The sequence below is a fragment of the Oreochromis aureus genome, linkage group 20 (assembly GCF_013358895.1).
Source record: "Oreochromis aureus strain Israel breed Guangdong linkage group 20, ZZ_aureus, whole genome shotgun sequence".
Classification (NCBI taxonomy): domain Eukaryota; kingdom Metazoa; phylum Chordata; class Actinopteri; order Cichliformes; family Cichlidae; genus Oreochromis; species Oreochromis aureus.
Genome location: NC_052961.1, coordinates 10,816,563 through 10,834,952, shown reverse-complemented (window position 1 = coordinate 10,834,952; position 18,390 = coordinate 10,816,563). Strand labels below are relative to the sequence as shown.

At 40.4% G+C, this 18,390-nt stretch overlaps 2 protein-coding genes and 1 long non-coding RNA gene across 5 annotated transcripts in view; 2 read left to right on the top strand and 1 right to left on the bottom strand.

Annotated features, from left to right (window-relative positions):
- The window catches only part of cacna1fa (calcium channel, voltage-dependent, L type, alpha 1F subunit a), a 22,958-nt gene extending 10,166 nt beyond the window's left edge, over positions 1-12,792 (top strand). The window contains exons 25-46 of the mRNA XM_039604735.1: positions 84-136; positions 225-371; positions 1,684-1,885; positions 1,976-2,134; positions 2,225-2,335; positions 2,437-2,520; positions 4,289-4,309; positions 4,784-4,918; positions 5,018-5,083; positions 5,228-5,319; positions 6,151-6,310; positions 7,960-8,087; positions 8,177-8,273; positions 8,362-8,464; positions 8,584-8,685; positions 8,869-8,993; positions 9,496-9,827; positions 9,934-10,074; positions 10,292-10,683; positions 10,986-11,098; positions 11,243-11,575; positions 11,996-12,792. Coding sequence (XP_039460669.1) covers positions 84-136; positions 225-371; positions 1,684-1,885; positions 1,976-2,134; positions 2,225-2,335; positions 2,437-2,520; positions 4,289-4,309; positions 4,784-4,918; positions 5,018-5,083; positions 5,228-5,319; positions 6,151-6,310; positions 7,960-8,087; positions 8,177-8,273; positions 8,362-8,464; positions 8,584-8,685; positions 8,869-8,993; positions 9,496-9,827; positions 9,934-10,074; positions 10,292-10,683; positions 10,986-11,098; positions 11,243-11,575; positions 11,996-12,202 — 3,303 coding nt within the window. The 3' untranslated portion in view covers positions 12,203-12,792. The remainder of the gene's footprint in view (positions 1-83; positions 137-224; positions 372-1,683; positions 1,886-1,975; positions 2,135-2,224; positions 2,336-2,436; positions 2,521-4,288; positions 4,310-4,783; positions 4,919-5,017; positions 5,084-5,227; positions 5,320-6,150; positions 6,311-7,959; positions 8,088-8,176; positions 8,274-8,361; positions 8,465-8,583; positions 8,686-8,868; positions 8,994-9,495; positions 9,828-9,933; positions 10,075-10,291; positions 10,684-10,985; positions 11,099-11,242; positions 11,576-11,995) is intronic.
- Positions 9,661-16,592, bottom strand: LOC120435336. Of its 3 annotated transcripts, XR_005609661.1 has the most exons (4): positions 16,279-16,592; positions 16,069-16,168; positions 9,871-10,057; positions 9,710-9,737 (listed from the first exon to the last, which is right to left on the bottom strand). It is a non-coding gene; the product is annotated as an uncharacterized LOC120435336 (long non-coding RNA). The 3 variants fall into 3 exon arrangements; XR_005609660.1 differs by lacking the exon at positions 9,871-10,057 and having other exon boundaries at positions 9,661-9,737; XR_005609659.1 differs by lacking the exons at positions 9,710-9,737; positions 9,871-10,057 and adding an exon at positions 12,085-12,213.
- Positions 16,588-18,390, top strand: part of sypb (synaptophysin b) — a 17,963-nt gene continuing 16,160 nt past the window's right edge. Inside the window, exons 1-2 of the mRNA XM_031738896.2 lie at positions 16,588-16,605; positions 17,906-17,971. Coding sequence (XP_031594756.1) covers positions 16,588-16,605; positions 17,906-17,971 — 84 coding nt within the window. The remainder of the gene's footprint in view (positions 16,606-17,905; positions 17,972-18,390) is intronic.

Genomic DNA, 18,390 nt, shown 5'->3' with positions numbered 1-18,390 from the left:
GATTTTAACACCCTCAGCAGATATATAGAGCGTGTCGAGTGAGTGTTTGTAACATTGTAACTTCTCTGTGTTTGGTGTTACAGGGCAGATTCTACAGCTGCACTGACGAAGCCAAACACACTCCAGATGAGTGCAAGTCAGTGGGTTTTTTTCTCACAACATAAAGCCCTTGACAATTTCTTATCACGCTGTTTATTAAAATATGTGTATGCATCTAATTTTAGAGGCACATTTGTGGTGTATAAGGATGGAGATATGAATCACCCCATGGTCAGGGAACGCATCTGGGAGAACAGCGATTTCAACTTTGATAATGTGCTAATGGGAATGTTGGCTTTATTCACTGTGTCAACATTTGAAGGCTGGCCGCAGTGAGTATTAATTTTACATTTTAAGTCCATCACCTCTCTAAACTATCTGTGTCATTCTTCGGGAGTTTCTTTTTTTTTTTTTTTATTTCTTAGAAGTTTATTGAACAACTTACCATTTTGTTATTTTCTTTATTTTGTGAAAATATTGCTAAAACAGGAAGTAACAGAGCAGTCATGGGGACTATTTTTAGCTGAAGATTAAGTGAAAATGGCCTTTGTTTAGATTATTTTTAGAATCGGAATAAGAATATTTTATTAGCCTCACAGAGAATTATATGGACACAGCTGCTCCAAGACATGTTTCCATGAAACAGTGAAGAATCATCTTGACATCAAGACTTTTATTAGTCAATAAATTAAAGCCGTGCAAAGACTCAATATTTAAAGACAACATTGCTTTTGCAATTCTCCGTTGCATGCCAGATCTCAGCTTCAGGGGCAAATCCAGACTGATCACAATCCAGTCCTGCTTTAAAAGTGCTCAAAATTGATCACAGTTTTTGGGTTCTGTTTGTCTCTCTGCTTTTTAAGGACTGGCCATACTTAACTTGTACTCAAAGACCAGCTTTTAATGATCCAGAAGCAGTTTGGTGACAATCTGTTAAATTTCCAGCATGATAGAGCAATTTTCACAAGGCAAAAATGAGACCATTAAATTAACATTTTGGATACATAACCAGGAAAATGTCCATATCTTAATCAAATCAAACATCTGTGTTCAATAATAAAAAATAATCAAAGTAAAAACTTAAGCAGGAAAGTAGATGAAACACAAAATATGTGCCACTGCCAAAACTTGTCCTCATGACTGTAGACCTGATTTCATTGTTTTCTGAATATATCCATCTAAATATTCACCAAGCAGTTTATTGTTTCATAAATTGTTTGCACATCACACAAATAATGATGAATATAGAATTTTAATTGACATTTCATGATTGTGTGGCTATGCCAAAGCTTGAACTACCCAATTTTAAGCAGACAAAAGAAATACTGTGTTTCTTGTGTGTCTGAGGGCTCAGCTACAATCTGACTGGGGCCGTTGTTTTACAGCCTGCCTTATGAGATTATTCTTTATTACTTATGTAAAGATATTGCTACTGAAATGCCACTGAAATGACATGCTCTCTTGTGATGGCACAGAGTGGAAATACATACATGAAACTATATAAGCTTTTCATGGCTTTTTTAATGGAATTTCCAAATAATAACATAAGTTTAGGAATCTTTATACCAATGATTAAATGACTCCATGTATCAGGAATCCTGTGTGTCACTCACTTTGTCTTTTTTATTTTATTTTTGCCTAAAGGCTTCTGTACCGGGCCGTCGATGCCAACGCCATAAATCGAGGCCCCATTTACAACTACAGAGTAGAAATCTCCATCTTTTTCATCATCTACATCATCATCATCGCTTTCTTCATGATGAACATATTTGTGGGTTTTGTCATCATTACATTTCGAGAGCAAGGAGAGGCTGAGTTCAAAAACTGCGAACTCAATAAAAATCAGGTTAGTTATCGTTAAAAACAGGATTTCTAACTGTAGTTTTGATTTGTTCGTAATAGCATTGTTTCATTTCTATCCTCTCCCTCCTCACAGCGTCAGTGCGTGTATTATGCATTGAAAGCTCAACCAATTAAGATTTACATTCCCAAAAACCCATCCCAGCTCAAATTCTGGAGAATCATCAACTCCAGCCAGTTTGAGTATGTCATGTTTGTACTGATTCTGGGAAACACCCTTACTCTGGCTGTTCAGGTACAATTTCAGTCAGTTTTCACTCAGATAAAATACTAAAATATTGATTCAGGGCTGTGATGTGAATTTTTGTGTTGTTTTTCCTCTCAGCATTATGAGCAGTCAAAACTATTCACCTCCATTATGGACATCCTCAACATGATCTTCACTGTGGTTTTCACTATAGAGATGATTATCAAGCTAATGGCTCTGCGGGCACATGTAAGGTTTCACTCTTTTTCCTCAGAGAATAATATTTGGCACAACTCCATTCACTGTCTGCTGTCTCGATGACTCTCACTTTGCTTGTTTAATCTCTGCAGCACTATTTCATCGATCCTTGGAATTCATTTGATGCACTTATCGTCGTGGGAAGTGTGTTGGACATTGCAGTCTCTGAATTTAGCGTAAGTTTGTTCACACAGCAACAAAATATCACCAGCTACCTTCCTTATCCACCCAAATATCTAATCAGCCAATCACATGCCAACAATTAGTCATGCAATAAATTAGTCAAATTAGGCATTTAGAGATAGTCAAGACGACCTGTTGAAATTCAGAAAGAGCATCAGAGTGGGGAAGAAAGGTCATTTAAGTGACTTTGAACAGGACATGGTTGTTGGTGGAGAACTGGGATTTCCCCACAAAACCATCTCTAGGTTTACATAGAATGGTCTAAAAAGGAGAAAAAGATCCAGTGAGCAACTGCTCTCTGGGGAAAAAACAATACATTGTTGACATCAGAGGCCAGAGGAGAATGGTCAGCCTGGAGTTGATGGGAAGGGACTCAAACAACTACTCTTTATGCTCAAGGTGTTCAGGAGAGGCTCTGTGAACTCACAACAGATCAAACCTTGAAGCAGATGCAAGATGCCACTCCTGTCAACTAAGAAGAGTAATATGAGGCTATGATTTGCACTAGATCGCCAAAATTGTATAAGAAAAAGATTGTAAATTGTTGCCTTGTCTGATGAGTCTAGTTTCTGCTTAGACATTTGGATGGTCGGGTCAGAATTAATAACTTTGGCAGTTGTAAAGGCAAAAAGGTCCTCAAACCAGTACTAGTGGCCATTGTGGTATTTTGTCATAAAATAAAATAAAATTTTATAAAAAGGGCAGCACGGTGGTACGGTGGTTAGCACTGTTGCCGCACAGCAAGAAGGTCCTGAGTTCAATTCCACCATCAGGCCGGGGTCTTTCTGTGTGGAGTTTGCATGTTCTCCCGTGTTTGCGTGGGTTCCCTCCGGTACTCCGGCTTCCTCCCACCGTCCAAAGACATGCAGCTTGTGGGGATAGGTTAATTGGATAATCCAAATTGTCACTAGGTGTGAATGTGTGAGTGAATGTGAGTGTGAATGGTTGTCTGTCCTTGTGTGTTGGCCCTGCGACAGACTGGCGACCTGTCCAGGGTGTACCCCGCCTCTCGCCCTATGACAGCTGGGATAGGCTCCAGCGCCCCCCGCGACCCTGAAAAGGATAAGCGGAAGCGAATGGATGGATGGATGGAAAATAAAATAAAATTTATTTACATAGCACCTCCAGACTTTTTATATTGTAAGTTAAAGACACTACAATGTTAGGAAGAAACTCCAACAACGAGGCAACCCCCTATCAGCAAGCATGTGGTGACTAGTGGGAAGGAAAAACCTCCTTTTAACAGGAAGAAACTTTAGGCAGAACCAGGTTCAGGCAGGGGCAGCTATCCACCACGATCGATTCGGGTGAGGTAAGCAGTTAACACACTGGGTGACGCCAGTCCCAGTATTTTCTGTGCAATTTTGATTAAACTTTGATTTTAAGATCCTGAGGATTTGCTCATATTTAGCTGCAAATTAAAGAATTTTTCTAAAAAGTATCTCAGCAGCTTGGTGGCGGTTATTATGGTACTATTATGTAGGAATAAAATCAGAGGATAATTCATGCCAGAAGGAAAACTATTACTCCCATCAGGGTTGTCAGCTCCACTTTTTTAAACAAAAAACTAAATAAATGATTAAGAACTACACGATGAAAAATAATAGAATAAACCTTTCTACTGTCTTTTTAAAAAAAAAAAAGAAATTCTATATGGCTGGACATATGTATTACTCTGAAAATGAAATAATTTGTGCTTTAATTTCTTTTCTCCTGCATGGTATCGCCTGCCTGTTGTTGACCACATGCAAAACGATTCAGGGCGGAGGCGGTCATGGTGAGGTAAGAGCTGAATGCTGAAGTACTCATTTTAATTCTTGGAAAATACACTTTGGGTGGACAAAAGCTAATAAGCTAATAACCTTGAGAAAAATATGTGCAATTTGAACGACATGTCTCAGTTTTTCTACTCATAACTTAAACACTTCTGTGCTGCTTCTTGGCTGCATTTCTCTGTGATATCTCAGGGTGTGGGTGACGTCTTTGTCAGGAAGAAAGCTTTGAAACTCTTCTGGATTGGAGGAAATTAATAGTTTGAACATTCACCTTAAGGATTTCCAATCCAAATGGCTTGGGAAAAGTCCAAAAACGGTGTTCTTATCTTCAGTCTTTACACGAGCGCTTCAAGCAGGCCAGAATTAACCGTTTACGTAAACCGTCCTGGCCTGCAGGACACATTTTTGACACTCCTGATGACATATTTGCTTTTTCAGTCTCAGATATTTAACTATTTTTGTCTGCCTTTTTTCTTTCTAGGGTCCTGGGAAAGGTGAAAGTGGAAAAGTGTCCATCACATTTTTCCGTCTTTTCCGAGTCTTGAGGTTGGTCAAACTCCTCAGTAAAGGAGAAGGCATTCGGACTCTTCTCTGGACTTTTGTCAAGTCCCTCCAGGTCAGCAGCAGCACAGAAATAACAAAAGAATTAAACAATTTCTTGTGACACCTGTAGACAACTTTTATGTAACTTTGCTCTCGACTTTTATCTGCTCAGGCTTTACCTTACGTTGGCCTCCTCATTGCCATGATCTTCTTCATCTATGCTGTGATCGGCATGCAGGTGAGTCTTTGTTATGAACGTAGGTTTAAATTTTGGCTGTTTCACTCATTGCAATACAATCACATCATACAGGCTGCCCCCAGTTTACAAGATTATAATAAAAAGAAGTCTCTGGTTTTAATGACTGTTTTTTTTCTCTTGTAGATGTTTGGGAAGGTGGCTGTTGATGACGACACACACATAAACAGAAACTGCAACTTCCAGACTTTCTTTATGGCTGTTCTGGTACTTTTTAGGTGAGTCGCTTAGGCCAGAGGAAGGGGCAAAATTCAATGGACAAAGGTGAATTGTTGAAAAATAAAGCTTAACTGCAGTTCTTCAAATGCCCACTGGAGGCTGAATACCAGAGAGATTACATTAATGTGCTTACAGCCTTGTAATGAAAACTGTTTTGGGCAAAGAAACTAATGTCCTCCTCCATAAAGACCCTTAAGGGGGCTCTTAAAAAGTGTTTTGTGTTAAGGCTTACCACCTTCAGTAACCACTGGACCTCTCAACACTTCTTGTAGTATTGTTACCTTCTGAAGCACTTTTAATAAAAAATAAAAATGTGACACAATGTGCCCTACTTTATCTTTCTTTTTGACTTTAACGTTTTAACTTTATCCTGTTTTCCAACTAATACGGGGTAATTTCATTGTGCAACCAGAGGTATCGCCCCCTGCTGCTCATTAGCAAGAATGCACATTTAACGCACTTCAAAGATAGCTTTACTTTTCAGACCTGAAAGCTGAGTCATCCGTATTTTATATCTTTGTCTTTGCAGACAAAACATAAATGCTGAAGCTTCAAAATGCACAGTCTAAGAAACAACTGGTGATGGCACAAAAGCTATGTCCATCGTTTATCTACAGTCTATGGCTTTCTTCTCTCTTCTGATAATACATTTCTTTATTATAGTCTTATTTAGAATCAGAAGTTACTGTGCTGCATTAACATGACTTTTTGCTCAAACAAAAAGTGCTTCTAGTGTGAAACTTGAATTACTTTCATGCATCTTTTCTAACATCTAGAAGGTCTAAAACAGTGTAAAGGAATGGTGATAATACTGCTGTTTTTCCTTGTAGGTGTGCCACTGGAGAGCAGTGGCAAGAGATCATGTTGGCAGCTTTGCCTGGCAGACGCTGTGACCCAGAAGCCGACGTTGAGCCTGGTGAAGAGTTCACCTGTGGTAGCAACTTGGCCTACCTTTACTTCATCAGCTTCTTCATGCTCTGTGCTTACCTGGTAAGCAAAGCCACCGAAAATTAGGGATCTTCTTTTAAAAACCACTTTGTTCATCTTGTTTGTGGTAAAACATGTCCTTTCTTTTGATATAGCTAAACACTACCTCCTGACTCCAAATGTAGGTATAATTAATTCTAGCTCGTGTTTTATAGAATATCAGGTCAGGAGGGATCAAAGTTAGATGAAAGCAGACAGCATAGTATTACAGCTGCAGCGTACTAGCAGGTTTAAAAGCTTACCCTGTCTTCTCCAATTCCCAGCTCATCAGACAACTCCCATCCACGGATTTTATTAATCCAGGCAGCACACTCAAACCACAAAATCCCGATTTAAAAGGGCACAAATATTTTGGTAACAGTACTTTGACCATAGTGCTATTTTAAGACATTAAATGTGTCGAATGAAGGTGGGTTTGCCCTAGAGAGCAGGCAGAGGAGGGTCCATGCAGGATCTCATACTCTATCAAGTTGCTGCATTGCTGCAGTGGAAATGGTAAAAAGTGCAGAAAATACAGCGGAGTATAATCTGTTCCAGATTACCTGCTTAGAATTATCAGCAGTATCATATATGATTCACCTAAAACAGGGGTAGGGAACTCCAGGCCTCGAGAGCCAGTGTCCTGCAGGTTTTAGATGTGTCCTTGATCCAACACAGCTGATTTAAATGGCTAAATTACCTCCTCCACATGCCTTGACATTTTCCAGAGGCCTGGTAATGAACTAATCATTTGATTCAGGTGTGTTGACCCAGGATGATATCTAAAACCTGCAGAACACCAGCTCTTGAGGCCTGGAGTTTCCTACCCCTGACCTAAAATATAACCCTAGTCCACCAAGAACCTTCACTGAAATGTTACAATATGAAAAGTAATCATCCAATACATAGACAATTTCAATCTCGCTATGGAGCCCAATGTAATCCATGTGATTTATAATATTTACCTATGACAGACGTTGGCCTTTAATCTCTTCCACTGTTCCACTGCACAGTTTTCTCAGTTTAGGCCAGGGGTGTCCGACTCCAGGCCTCGAGGGCCGGTGTCCTGCAGGTTTTAGATATCACCCTGGGTCAACACACCTGAATCAAATGATTAGTTCATTACCAGGCCTCTGGAAAATGTCAAGGCATGTGGAGGAGGTAATTTAGCCATGTTAATCAGCTGTGTTGGATCAAGGAAACATCTAAAACCTGCAGGACACCGGCCCTTGTGGCCTGGAGTTCCCCCGCCCCTGGTTTAGGCGGTTCAATTTACAGCAGTGTTACAGTTTGTCTATTTGTTTGTCCTTCTCCATATTTTCTTCCTTTGTGGACAGCTGACATAAATCAATCCATGTGTGGTCTTCGGCCTCTAGCAGAAACCCACTAAGACCCTCCTGGCAGCTAATATAGATCAGGACCTCTGTGTGCTGCTGGGTTTTTTAATATCTTCACAGAACTGTGGTGGCCTGACTTGCCGGTTATGACTTTATACAAAATTTAGAAGCAACAATAATTCAAAATGTAATCTCACTACTTTTATTTGCTAAATTTACTTAAAATGTTTCCTAAATGTTTATACTGGACTTTCTGGATCCCTACTCTCACTTTTTTCAATAATACATTTATTTATGTAAAACACATGCTGTTATATTTATGTCTTTCTCTCTCAGATTATCAACTTGTTCATTGCTGTCATCATGGACAACTTTGAATACCTGACAAGAGACTGGACCGTACTCGGCACTCACCATCTGGACGAGTTTAAGAGAGTTTGGTCTGACTATGATCCGGAGGCCACGTGAGAATCATTTTAGTATCGTTCTCCACAACTTGCATACTTTGTTTTACATCTGTCTCACCAGCTCTGCGTCCATCTCTCTCCTACAGCGGTCGTATAAAACACATCGACGTCGTCACTATGCTGCGCAGGATTCAGCCGCCTCTTGGTTTTGGTAAACTATGTCCTCATCGTGTTGCTTGCAAAGTGAGTAGAAACACATTCGCTCCTGCAGATTTAATGAACAAACTAAAGATGCGCATCTGACTCCTTCTGCCTCAACTTGTCTTTGCAGAGACTGGTTGCCATGAATGTTCCCCTGCATCCTGATGGCACAGTCACCTTCAACGCTACTCTGTTTGCTCTCGTGCGAACCTCACTGAAGATTAAGACTGAAGGTTAGACCTGCTGCATATACACACAAACACAGAAGCTCATTATTTGTGTATGAGATTACCCCACTCTGTGATGATAGTGCTGTTTATATTAAAGGATCTGTTGTTTGTGTCCCACTCAGGTCCCATCGACCAGCAGAATGAAGAGCTGAAGGTGATTATCAAGAAGCTCTGGAAACGCACTAAACCTAAGCTCATCGATGAAGTCATTCCTCCCCCTAGAGGTATACCACAAAATTGCACTGCTTTCCAACATAATGAAAAGTAAAGAAACCCTAAATCACACTGAATATTAAATCAAGCCCTTTTTCTTTCATATTGTGTACGTGATGATGCCAAATATGTACATTTATTCATATAAATCTTATAATCCAAAGTAATGTTTGTGTAACATTACCTTCTCTCAGGAGATGAAGTGACTTGTGGAAAGGTTTATGCCAGCTTCTTGATTCAAGACTACTTTAAAAAATTCCGGAAAAGAAAAGAAAGGGAGAGGAAATCCAAAAAGAAGGACAAAGCAGCTTCTCTACAGGTAACATAAACTTTGCTATCCAACTCAAAGATCCCATGTTTGACACAACTTTTTCATTGACTCGATGCAAAATAAAATCATACGGTCATGTCTGTGTGTGAATGTGGACCCAAATGCAGACCTAAAAGAGGATTAATAAACAAAACAAATCTTTATTTCAGTGAGGCAGAAGTCCAACAGGCCACTAACAGAAAATAAAAGGAAATAACCTAAATGCTCAAAGTAAAAGAATAAAAAATGTAAAATACAAAAACTCATGCACATACATTTTAATTGCATCTTGAACCATGTTTGCTTTCCAAGTTAAAATCATCTTTTTCATGCGAGTCTTAAACTGAGATTTGAAGGGTTAAGTTCAACTTACGATCAAATATACTTTTTATAATAAAAAATAAATAATTATAAAAATAAAAAAATCTTTTAATCCATCTTAAGGTTGTAAACTTTGCATTAAACTTAGTTTTGAATGTAGGCTGACTTCAGTTTATGGATGTGTTTGTAGCAAGGGCTGCGGACACTGCAGGATCTGGCTCCAGAGATGCGTCTGGCAATGGCCTCTGATCTGGAGGACGAGGAAGGTGGAGGCGATGACATATTCGAGAGTGGGCCTGAAACGTCAGCAACCCCCACTCCCTCCAGCACACCGATGCCACCTCTGGACACGCTGGTAGAGCAGACGACTGTGATCATGGAACCAGAGCCCAAGATCTCCAACGGGGGTGTGATCACAGAGCAGGTGACGGGCTTGAAGGAACACCAGAGACCGGGATCAGAGCTGGCAGGTGTCAGTGTGGTAACAGAGCAGCCTGTGAGGTCAGAACCCCTCCCACTGAGGTACGTGACTGCGTCATACGTGAATTCTCACATTGGTACTCACACTGGTATTCCTTCTATTTCATAACGAGGAGTTTTCTAACTTGCTTGTACTCTTAACAAACAGGGCAGACTCCATCAGTGAATCGCCTCTTCCTCCTCCACCTCCGCCTGAGATTTCAATTGAAGAAGTCAAAGCCACAGAGGGAGTATCTGAGCAGGTGTACTTGAGTGAAGGAGATGTTGCAAGTCTGGCATCAGTAGACCGGTGAGGAATAATCAAGAAGGTCAAGCGATAGATGCAGGTTTATTAAATTATTCATTGAAAAAGAAAACAATTTGGGAATTAGATGGATTAAAAAAAAAACAACTGAAGACAAGAGAGAACAGCTTAGTATTAAGACTGGAAACAAGGGGGTAGAGGATTCAACCTACCAGCACCTCTAAAGCGCACTAATTAGCACTTTTACTCTTTGGTCGTGCAGGTATATGTATCCAGAGGCTGTTTCCCCAGTACCAACTGATGCAGGCTACAATGGCCAGAGTCTGGAAAGAGGCAGCAGCTTTGGTGAAATACCGTATGACTCTAATGGTACCAGTGGCTTCATCAGCAATGATTACACTGACGTCAACATGAATGGAGGGAGTGCTGCCACGAGTCCCACTCCCTACACCACAAGTGAATATAACGAGAATGGATATCCAAGATACAGTGAGAACGGAAACGGCGTCATCACCGCCAACGGGAACGGAAGCACAATGAGCGGTGGCCATGAAAACGGCAGCAGCATCGGTTACACTGGAAACGGCTACACTACCAATGAGAACAGCAGTGCCCAGTTTGTTAGGAGAAGGTTACTTCCTGCTATTCCAAAAGGTTTTCCTCCTTCTCTTCCATTCTTCAAGAGTACTAATAGATAGAGGTGGTTGTATATTTTTGGACGTTGCCAATCAGAAGAAATTTAAAATTCAAATATTTTGATAATTTCTTTGGTGTTTAAATAATCTGTGAATTTATCAAATATTACTGTTATTTTACTTTATAAACTAAAGTTTTCTGAGGGGTTTTATTGGGCATGTGAACTATAACTGAACCCTGCTAATACAAACTCTCTCCACACACGGTGCTAGTCTTGCACTCAGGTCATTTTTCTAATATCTTCCTGCTTTCTGTTTCAGGTCATAAACCTGCCTTTAATTTCCAGTGTCTGAGACCACAGAGCAGCGTAGATAACCTCCCCATCCCAGGAATCTATCAAGGCAACACATCTCCAACTAGATCACGTCTGCAGGTAAAACAGTGGCACACATACACACTCAGCCTGCTAGTTTTCATACTCAGTGTTAGCTTAAATTCATAATGAAATGAATAAATGATAAGAAAGCAGCCTCTCTGATCTGGATTTACTGGCTCTGCTTTTGTTCTCCTCTGTCAGAACCAACACAGCCTGGAGTCCCGGCCCAGCAGTGTGTCCTCAATGTCGTCCACCTCCTGGGCGAACACGACAGCAGCTGGTGCCACTCCTGTTCCAGGAATAATTGCCCCCTCGGCACGCAAGGGCAAGCTCATCTACACTCCTATGATCTTGGTGGATGAAGCCACAGGTACCAGTCAACCGCTGTGGAATGACGGTTCTGCCAGCCTTCCTGCAGGAAGGCGCCCCGGCTGGTACCCCGGTCAAACCAGGACGTTCACCAGTGTAAGAATGCCACCGCCTGTGAACCAGGGCTTTGTAAGCAAAGGCAGCGCAGACAGTCTGGTCGAGTCGGTAAGTAGTTTTTAAGATTTTTGTAAAGGTGAAACCTCCTACACCCACTATTATGTAGAACTTGGTGTATTTTAAATTCCTCTGACCCTTTGTAACTTGATTTAGTGAGACTTTAAGGCTGATATTCACCTGTTTTGACTAATTTAAACTTTTGAAACCTCATGGGGATATTCTTGCCCAGTAAAAAGGATGGCAAAACTGTTATCCATTATATTAAAAATCCTTTTAGGAACAGATTTATTCATGCTCACCATGAACAGAATGAATGACCAAAGCAACTCTTTGCACTATTGCCTCTCTGAAATGTAATCCTGCTCATTTATTTGAATATTTGCTCAACTTTAGATTGGAAGTGAGCAGCTGACAACACAAACCTGTCTTAAATGATTGCTTCTTTACTCTTTCTGTCACCAACAACAGATCTTGATCTCTGAGGGTCTCGGTGTCTATGCAAGGGACCCGAAGTTTGTGACCTTTGCTAAGCGGGAGATTGCTGAAGCTTGCCACATGAGCCTGGATGAAATGGAGAGCGCAGCTGCTGACTTGATAGCGCGTGGAGCCACTCAGTCAATTTCTCGATTTGAGGAGGAGCTGGCTGATGAAATGAACTGTGTGATTTCTTACTGAGATCAGTTGAGCTGTAAGAGAAATGTGTGAGAAACAGAGTTGTGAAGTTTGTTTTTTCTTAAAAAAAGGAAGAAGAAAATCTTTTATGTGTGTGTGTGTTTAAATCTCTTTTGAAAACAAAAAGAAACATCCCACATATGAGATTTCTATCATGTTGGGTATGATGTGCTTTTGTTTGTGAATGCCAAAAACACACTTTGATTTTAAGTGTACGTGTCAATTTGTGACAAGACTTTTGATTGCAGCAGAAGAGTCAGCAGGACGCAAGTTCATTTTCTGCATTGTGCTCTCGTTTTGTACTCTACTTTAACTGTGGTCACTTTATACACGTGTGTTCAGCTACAATCAGGGAAACTAGACTCTGAAATAAGAGTGTTTTAAATCTGCACATGTAGATCAAATACTTTTCTTTACTCTTGATACAACTGAGTAAGACTGTGAGTTTCCAACAGCATTAGCTTCTTTAGAGAAATATTTAAATATAATGAATATCCTCTAAGATGCACAATGCAAACTTGTGGCGAAAATGTCCAAATCATGTTTTGGATTCATTGTGACTGAACGGTTGTGTGGTTATCCGCTGTGCACAAATAAAATGAAATGTTTTCTCAAACATTCGTTAATTTTTGTTTTGCAGATGGGATATCGTTCCAAACGTTGCACACGCTCTCAAAGGCTCTTTGTATTTGTTTAAAAGCACATACTGAAAATCCACAGCAAAATTAAAGCAGCGAATTATATAATCAGACATTAATGGACCGGCAGATGGGTAACATCTGGGTTTCACTTCCCCTTTTAAAGAAAAGAAACATGCAAAGCTATGAGCCATGGATGCTTGTTATTTGGTGCTATTGTAATAGTACATCAAGCATCTGTGTAAAATCCTTTTTGTGTTAAGTAGAAAGCTTTTACTTTGGTTTTTTTAGGTACAACTTTACCGTTTTATATTTCCTATTTCTCTCTGTGCTCTTGATCAGAGCCTGTGCTACTGTTTTATTCAGGTTAGCTGCTAGCATTTGAAAGGGACAGGAAATAAAAATATATAGATTGGATTACGAAAAAAACAAAACCATGAGAGAGTCTATGTCACAGGGAGACACAGTGTCTATGAAATACAGAGTGACAGGAGCTTGGCACGTCACGGGAGGTTTTTTTGTATCCAAGGCTTATAGCAGTGTAACTAGAGGATGCTTTAAGGTTGCTTAAGTGTTCCTTATTAAAGGCTTTGAATCACAGAGAGGATGATACCTTCATCGTGAAGAAATCTCACGGTAAATTTTCCGTTTCAGTTTTAAGGTTTCTGCAATAGGAACAATACTTTAAAAGGCTTTACTTGATCCAGCGCCCTTTCCAACCTTTCTTTTATTTCCAAAATTTCCAGAAGAGTTGTTAAACAGCACTAACACTGATCATAATTCTCCCATATGACATTCTTTTCACTGGCTCTGTTAAATCCAGAATTGAATTTAAATTTTTTCTCCTCCTACAGACCTAAGATCTTGAATCATCAGGATCCATCATATCTTGAAGACCTCATATTATCTCAATAGAGCTCTTTGATCTCAGACTACATGTGTCATGAAACGGCTGTGTGCAGGCAGGAGAAGGACCCAAATGCAAAATCTCGGAAACAGGACTTAAACTAAAAAACCAGCTTTAATTGCTGAATGCAAAAATAAGACAAAACTATACTGGGAAAATACTAATGATAACATGAAACACAGGGAGAGGAACACAGCCATGAGGGAGGACACGACATGGAACTGAGGGACATGCAGACATAAACACACAGAAAGATAACGAGGGACGTGGGAACACACGGGGACACAAGAACTCACAATTAAATAAACACAGACACACTGAGGGAGACAGAGGGCAAAGACACAAGGGGGGGATCTAATAAACAAAACTAAACAGAACACCCTATGCAACATAGAATTAACCTTTAAAACAACAAGTGAGCTTAAACAAAAATGGCAAAAAACACAGGAAAACTCAAAACACTGGGTCAAAGGACCCAGGACCATGACATACAGTAGTACTGGCCCACATACAATAACTTAAGCTGTCTTTGAATTGAAAAAATATGCTCAGACTGTGTTTCAAGACATGCCTTAACTGTTGTCAGTGTCATCCTATAGATTGTAATGTACATTAAAGATGGATGCAGCCACCATCATATTCACCCCTCTAGTTTTGGCATTCTTTAACCTAAATGTTAGCCTTTTGGTTAAATGCCATGTTCTGTTTTTGGAGTAAGCAGTGACCATATTTGGATGAGAGTTACAGACACAGATATCTGCAAGTCAGTGCAAATTAAGAGGAGAATAAAATACAAAAATTCACTGACCAGAATTAGAAAGAACGCCTGGTACAACGGGCCATGTTATTTTGGTGGCATTTTAAAATGGGACTAACATAAGCCAAGTTTTATCTCTACAGCATTGAAAAGGTGAACTCCACGATCGTGTGTGTTACTGATATAAACAAGAGTGTGGTGCCTTTAATCCAAATAATATGCTCCAGCTTTTGCAATCAGTCATGTCAAACCCACCTCTAAGATCTAACAATAGGAGGAAAAGCAGGACGAGTCGATCATCTAACACTATGAGAAGGTTGTCTGACCAGAGCTTTAGGGCTGGCTTAAAATCTTTAAACATGCCATTCTGATGCAAACAATTGGAGAAGTGGTTCCTTGTCACATAACAGCTTTCTTAAAGACTTTCAAGACAAGGGGGTTGGATTATCTCTGCACAGCAACATTAAAACCCTGTATGATGTACCCTTTAAGGAAAGCTACTTTCTACATTTCCAATTTTCAGTTTTTATTTCTGGACTGTACCGAAGTAGCTTTGCATAACTCGTCGTTCAAACTATTCTATATATATCTTATACTTCATGCAGCCCCTTCAGTTCATTTACTGACTAAAACAAGGAATTTAGCTCCACTCCTCCTCCCTTGAAACATTTCTTCCGATTGGTCGCCCCTCCCTATTAGTAGATTTTAATAGCAGGTGGCCAGATGACTGGATCAATGACATCCCCTCTCTTTAACACCATACAAAGACAAGAAAACAGTCTAAGCTGGAGGATATGTAGAAGGGATTACTCGTTTCTATGCTTAACATTTTTAATATGAGCATCCACAATTATAGTATTATACTATATATGTCAGAAAATAAGGCCGTCTTTAGTCTACCCCAGGTGTCACAGGGTGGGAAGTAAGTACATCACATGACCATTTTTTTTAAATAAAAAGAAAGCGTTTAAATTGGCATTTGCAGCACTTTCATACACTTCCTCTTCCCATCTAGTCATTCAACCATAAAGATGTGAAAATGGATTTTCCGTGTGGTGTTTACTTCACTGTTTGATGTGGATGTGACCAAAAAAAATATTTTTAAACAAGTGTGAATTAAAAGCACCTACAGACTTTTGCTTTTGAGCTTTATCTTTCTCTATCTGTTTCCTTTAGGGGTCGCAATAGCGGATCATTTATCTCCATCTCATCCTGTCTCGAGCCTCTTCTTATGTCACACCAACCCTCGACATGTCCTAACGTTTACTTTTTGAGTGTGTATTTTAAATGCATAGTTTTAGACAACAGGGAAACGTTTGCTTTTTTCACTAAAATTGCAGTGACTTTGTGAAGTCACTGTTTGTCTGCTTTTGTGATTAAAGGCTTTTTTTGGATGTCATATTGATCTTAATATTTTGCATCACATTTCGGTTATTTCACAGTTACTTTGCATAATGACGATAGGTCATTATCATTATACAGGAGCAGCAACTGGAGTTGCAGCTCCCGATGTTTGGCAATAAAATGCTCAGACACATTTCTGGTGAAAACAAGGAGCCAAACCCACCTGGCCTCACTAGCACTCTATTTATGATTCCATCCTCATCTTCCAGAACTCTCGGTGAACTTTTCCCAACTTCCTTCGCAGGTTTTGGCCACGGGGACTTCTAAAGGTAAAATATACATTAAAAACAAACAAACAAACAGCTGTTTTGATAATGTCAGGTGATCGTGCTGACTGCTAATGACTAGCAGCTGTTCACGAACCTTCACTGACCTTTTGATTTTCTCTTCTGAATCACTCCTTCCACTAAAGCGTGAACAGTCTCCATGCGCTCCTCTCTCCATCATCACCCCCGGGGTAGTTTCTGCTCCCTCGGAATAAAAGCAGCGACGCGATTGGATAGAGTGCCCGGCTCGTCGCTACTCCACATCCTCGTAATTGTTTTGACGTCACGACGCTCGTCCAGCTCGTGACGCATTCCAGCTCTTCCTTCTGGGCGTCTTCCTCCCCTGGGCTGTTCCGGATGAGACGCCTCCCTCCCTCCGCCCCTCTGATCCTCTTATCAGCGAGTAAGCGGCAAAGATGGATGTTGTAAACCAGGTAAGGCTTTGATGGGGAAATCATCTATTTCATTATTGTTTCGTTTGGTAGCGATTGTTTCATTCATTATTACTTATTTAATTTGGTCGCTCGTTTTAATGGCGATATTTTATACTAAAGGTAGACCTCGAATGCGTTTTGGAGTCCTTGGACTCGAAATGTGAATTTAGGAATTAATCTTTAAAAATGCAGTTTTATAGAGACACGAAAGGGTCCAATGCAATAGGAAATTTTTTCCACGGCTGATGCTGCAGTGTGTGTTTTAAAGTGGCCCGCCGAGTGTCCAAAAATGAGTAGGATGTTCAGAGATTTCTGCAGCAATGACATTTAGCTACGGAAGGAGACGATGATACCTATTATCTCGGGGGATTGGCCTAATTGTTTTAGTTTGCCCACATCTCGATTAGCCCGCTGTTGCCACGATAACAAACGTCAACCTGATTAATTTCCAAGGCCCTCGGTGTATTCGTATAACCGCAGTAGGCCAAAGAGGAGCACAGGCTCCTGCATCTCTCTTTCGCTGGTCCCGAACAGCTCATCTCTCAGACTGCTGAATGGTTTGTGTCAAAGCCATCAAGTCTTCCCGCGGAGATGAGCGGATATCAGGCTGTCAGGTTCCTCTGAGCAGGAATTTTGTCAGTACCTGCGTCATCTGTTTAATATGGATGTTTGGCTTTATGCAGAAACAATGAGGATGAAAGTGGCCCTGCAGCCTGTGAGAAAACCATCACTGCTGCTTATTCCGGTGCGGCCATTTATTGATGCACACGGGGACACACCGCCTTCTTTGCTGTGTCGCATTCACCTGCACGCCAGCCCCTCTTTTGCCTCGATCGTCAATTAAAAAACGGGATTTCCTCATAAATAAATCAAAGAATTGCTGAGGAGTGTGCAGCACGGGAGCAGAGAGGCAGACCGCTAATCAGCTTTGTGTAATTGTAAAGCTGCAGGAGCAGCTCTGTGCCTCATTCTTACACACACGTACACATACAGATACACCACAGCCTTTGAAGTCTATATTACAAATTACTACACTACATCATCTCATGAGTCCACAAAGATGCGAGCTCTGGCAGGTGACTCACTGCCAGATTGTTGCTGTAGTATAACAAACACCTGCAGGTGCCAGGAGCAGGCCAGGCTTGTGGGCAATGAGACTGAAGTAATGAGGTTTGTGTTTTTAATCAGCCTCATCGTGCCTGCTCGACTGAGAGGCACAGAGTTTATAAAACTAGAGTAAAGCCCAAAGCGTGATGTTTTTAAAATTAAGTGCTTCTTTCTGATGTTTTTGTGTTGACAGCTGGTGGCCCAAGGGCAGTTCACGGTAATCAAACAACCTTTGGGATTTATAAAAGCTCTACAATGGGTAAGTTTTCTGTTGTTACACATTTATTGGTGGCAGTGATCATCATATACAGCTCCAACGAGGGAATATTTTAATACAGTTTGTAATAAAATCATATTACAAAAGAAGAAATCCTGAAGCTTTTCTATGGTTTTGTGTGACACATAATGCCTGCATGTCCCTTGATGCCATATTCGTGACCTTCTGTCACACAGAGGTCATAAAGCTGCATGGTACAGACTTGGGGAAAAGACTCAGAGGTCAGACATTTTTTAATTTTTATTTTATGTTTACTATTCCTCCTGAAACATGAACCAAGCCACTTTAATGACTGAAATCACCAAAAGGAGTTAAATTGATACATCTCTGTAAGTTGAGCTGTTTTCATGGTCATTTTGGCATTAACTATCTGCATTACTGATTACATCTTGCTACTGTTA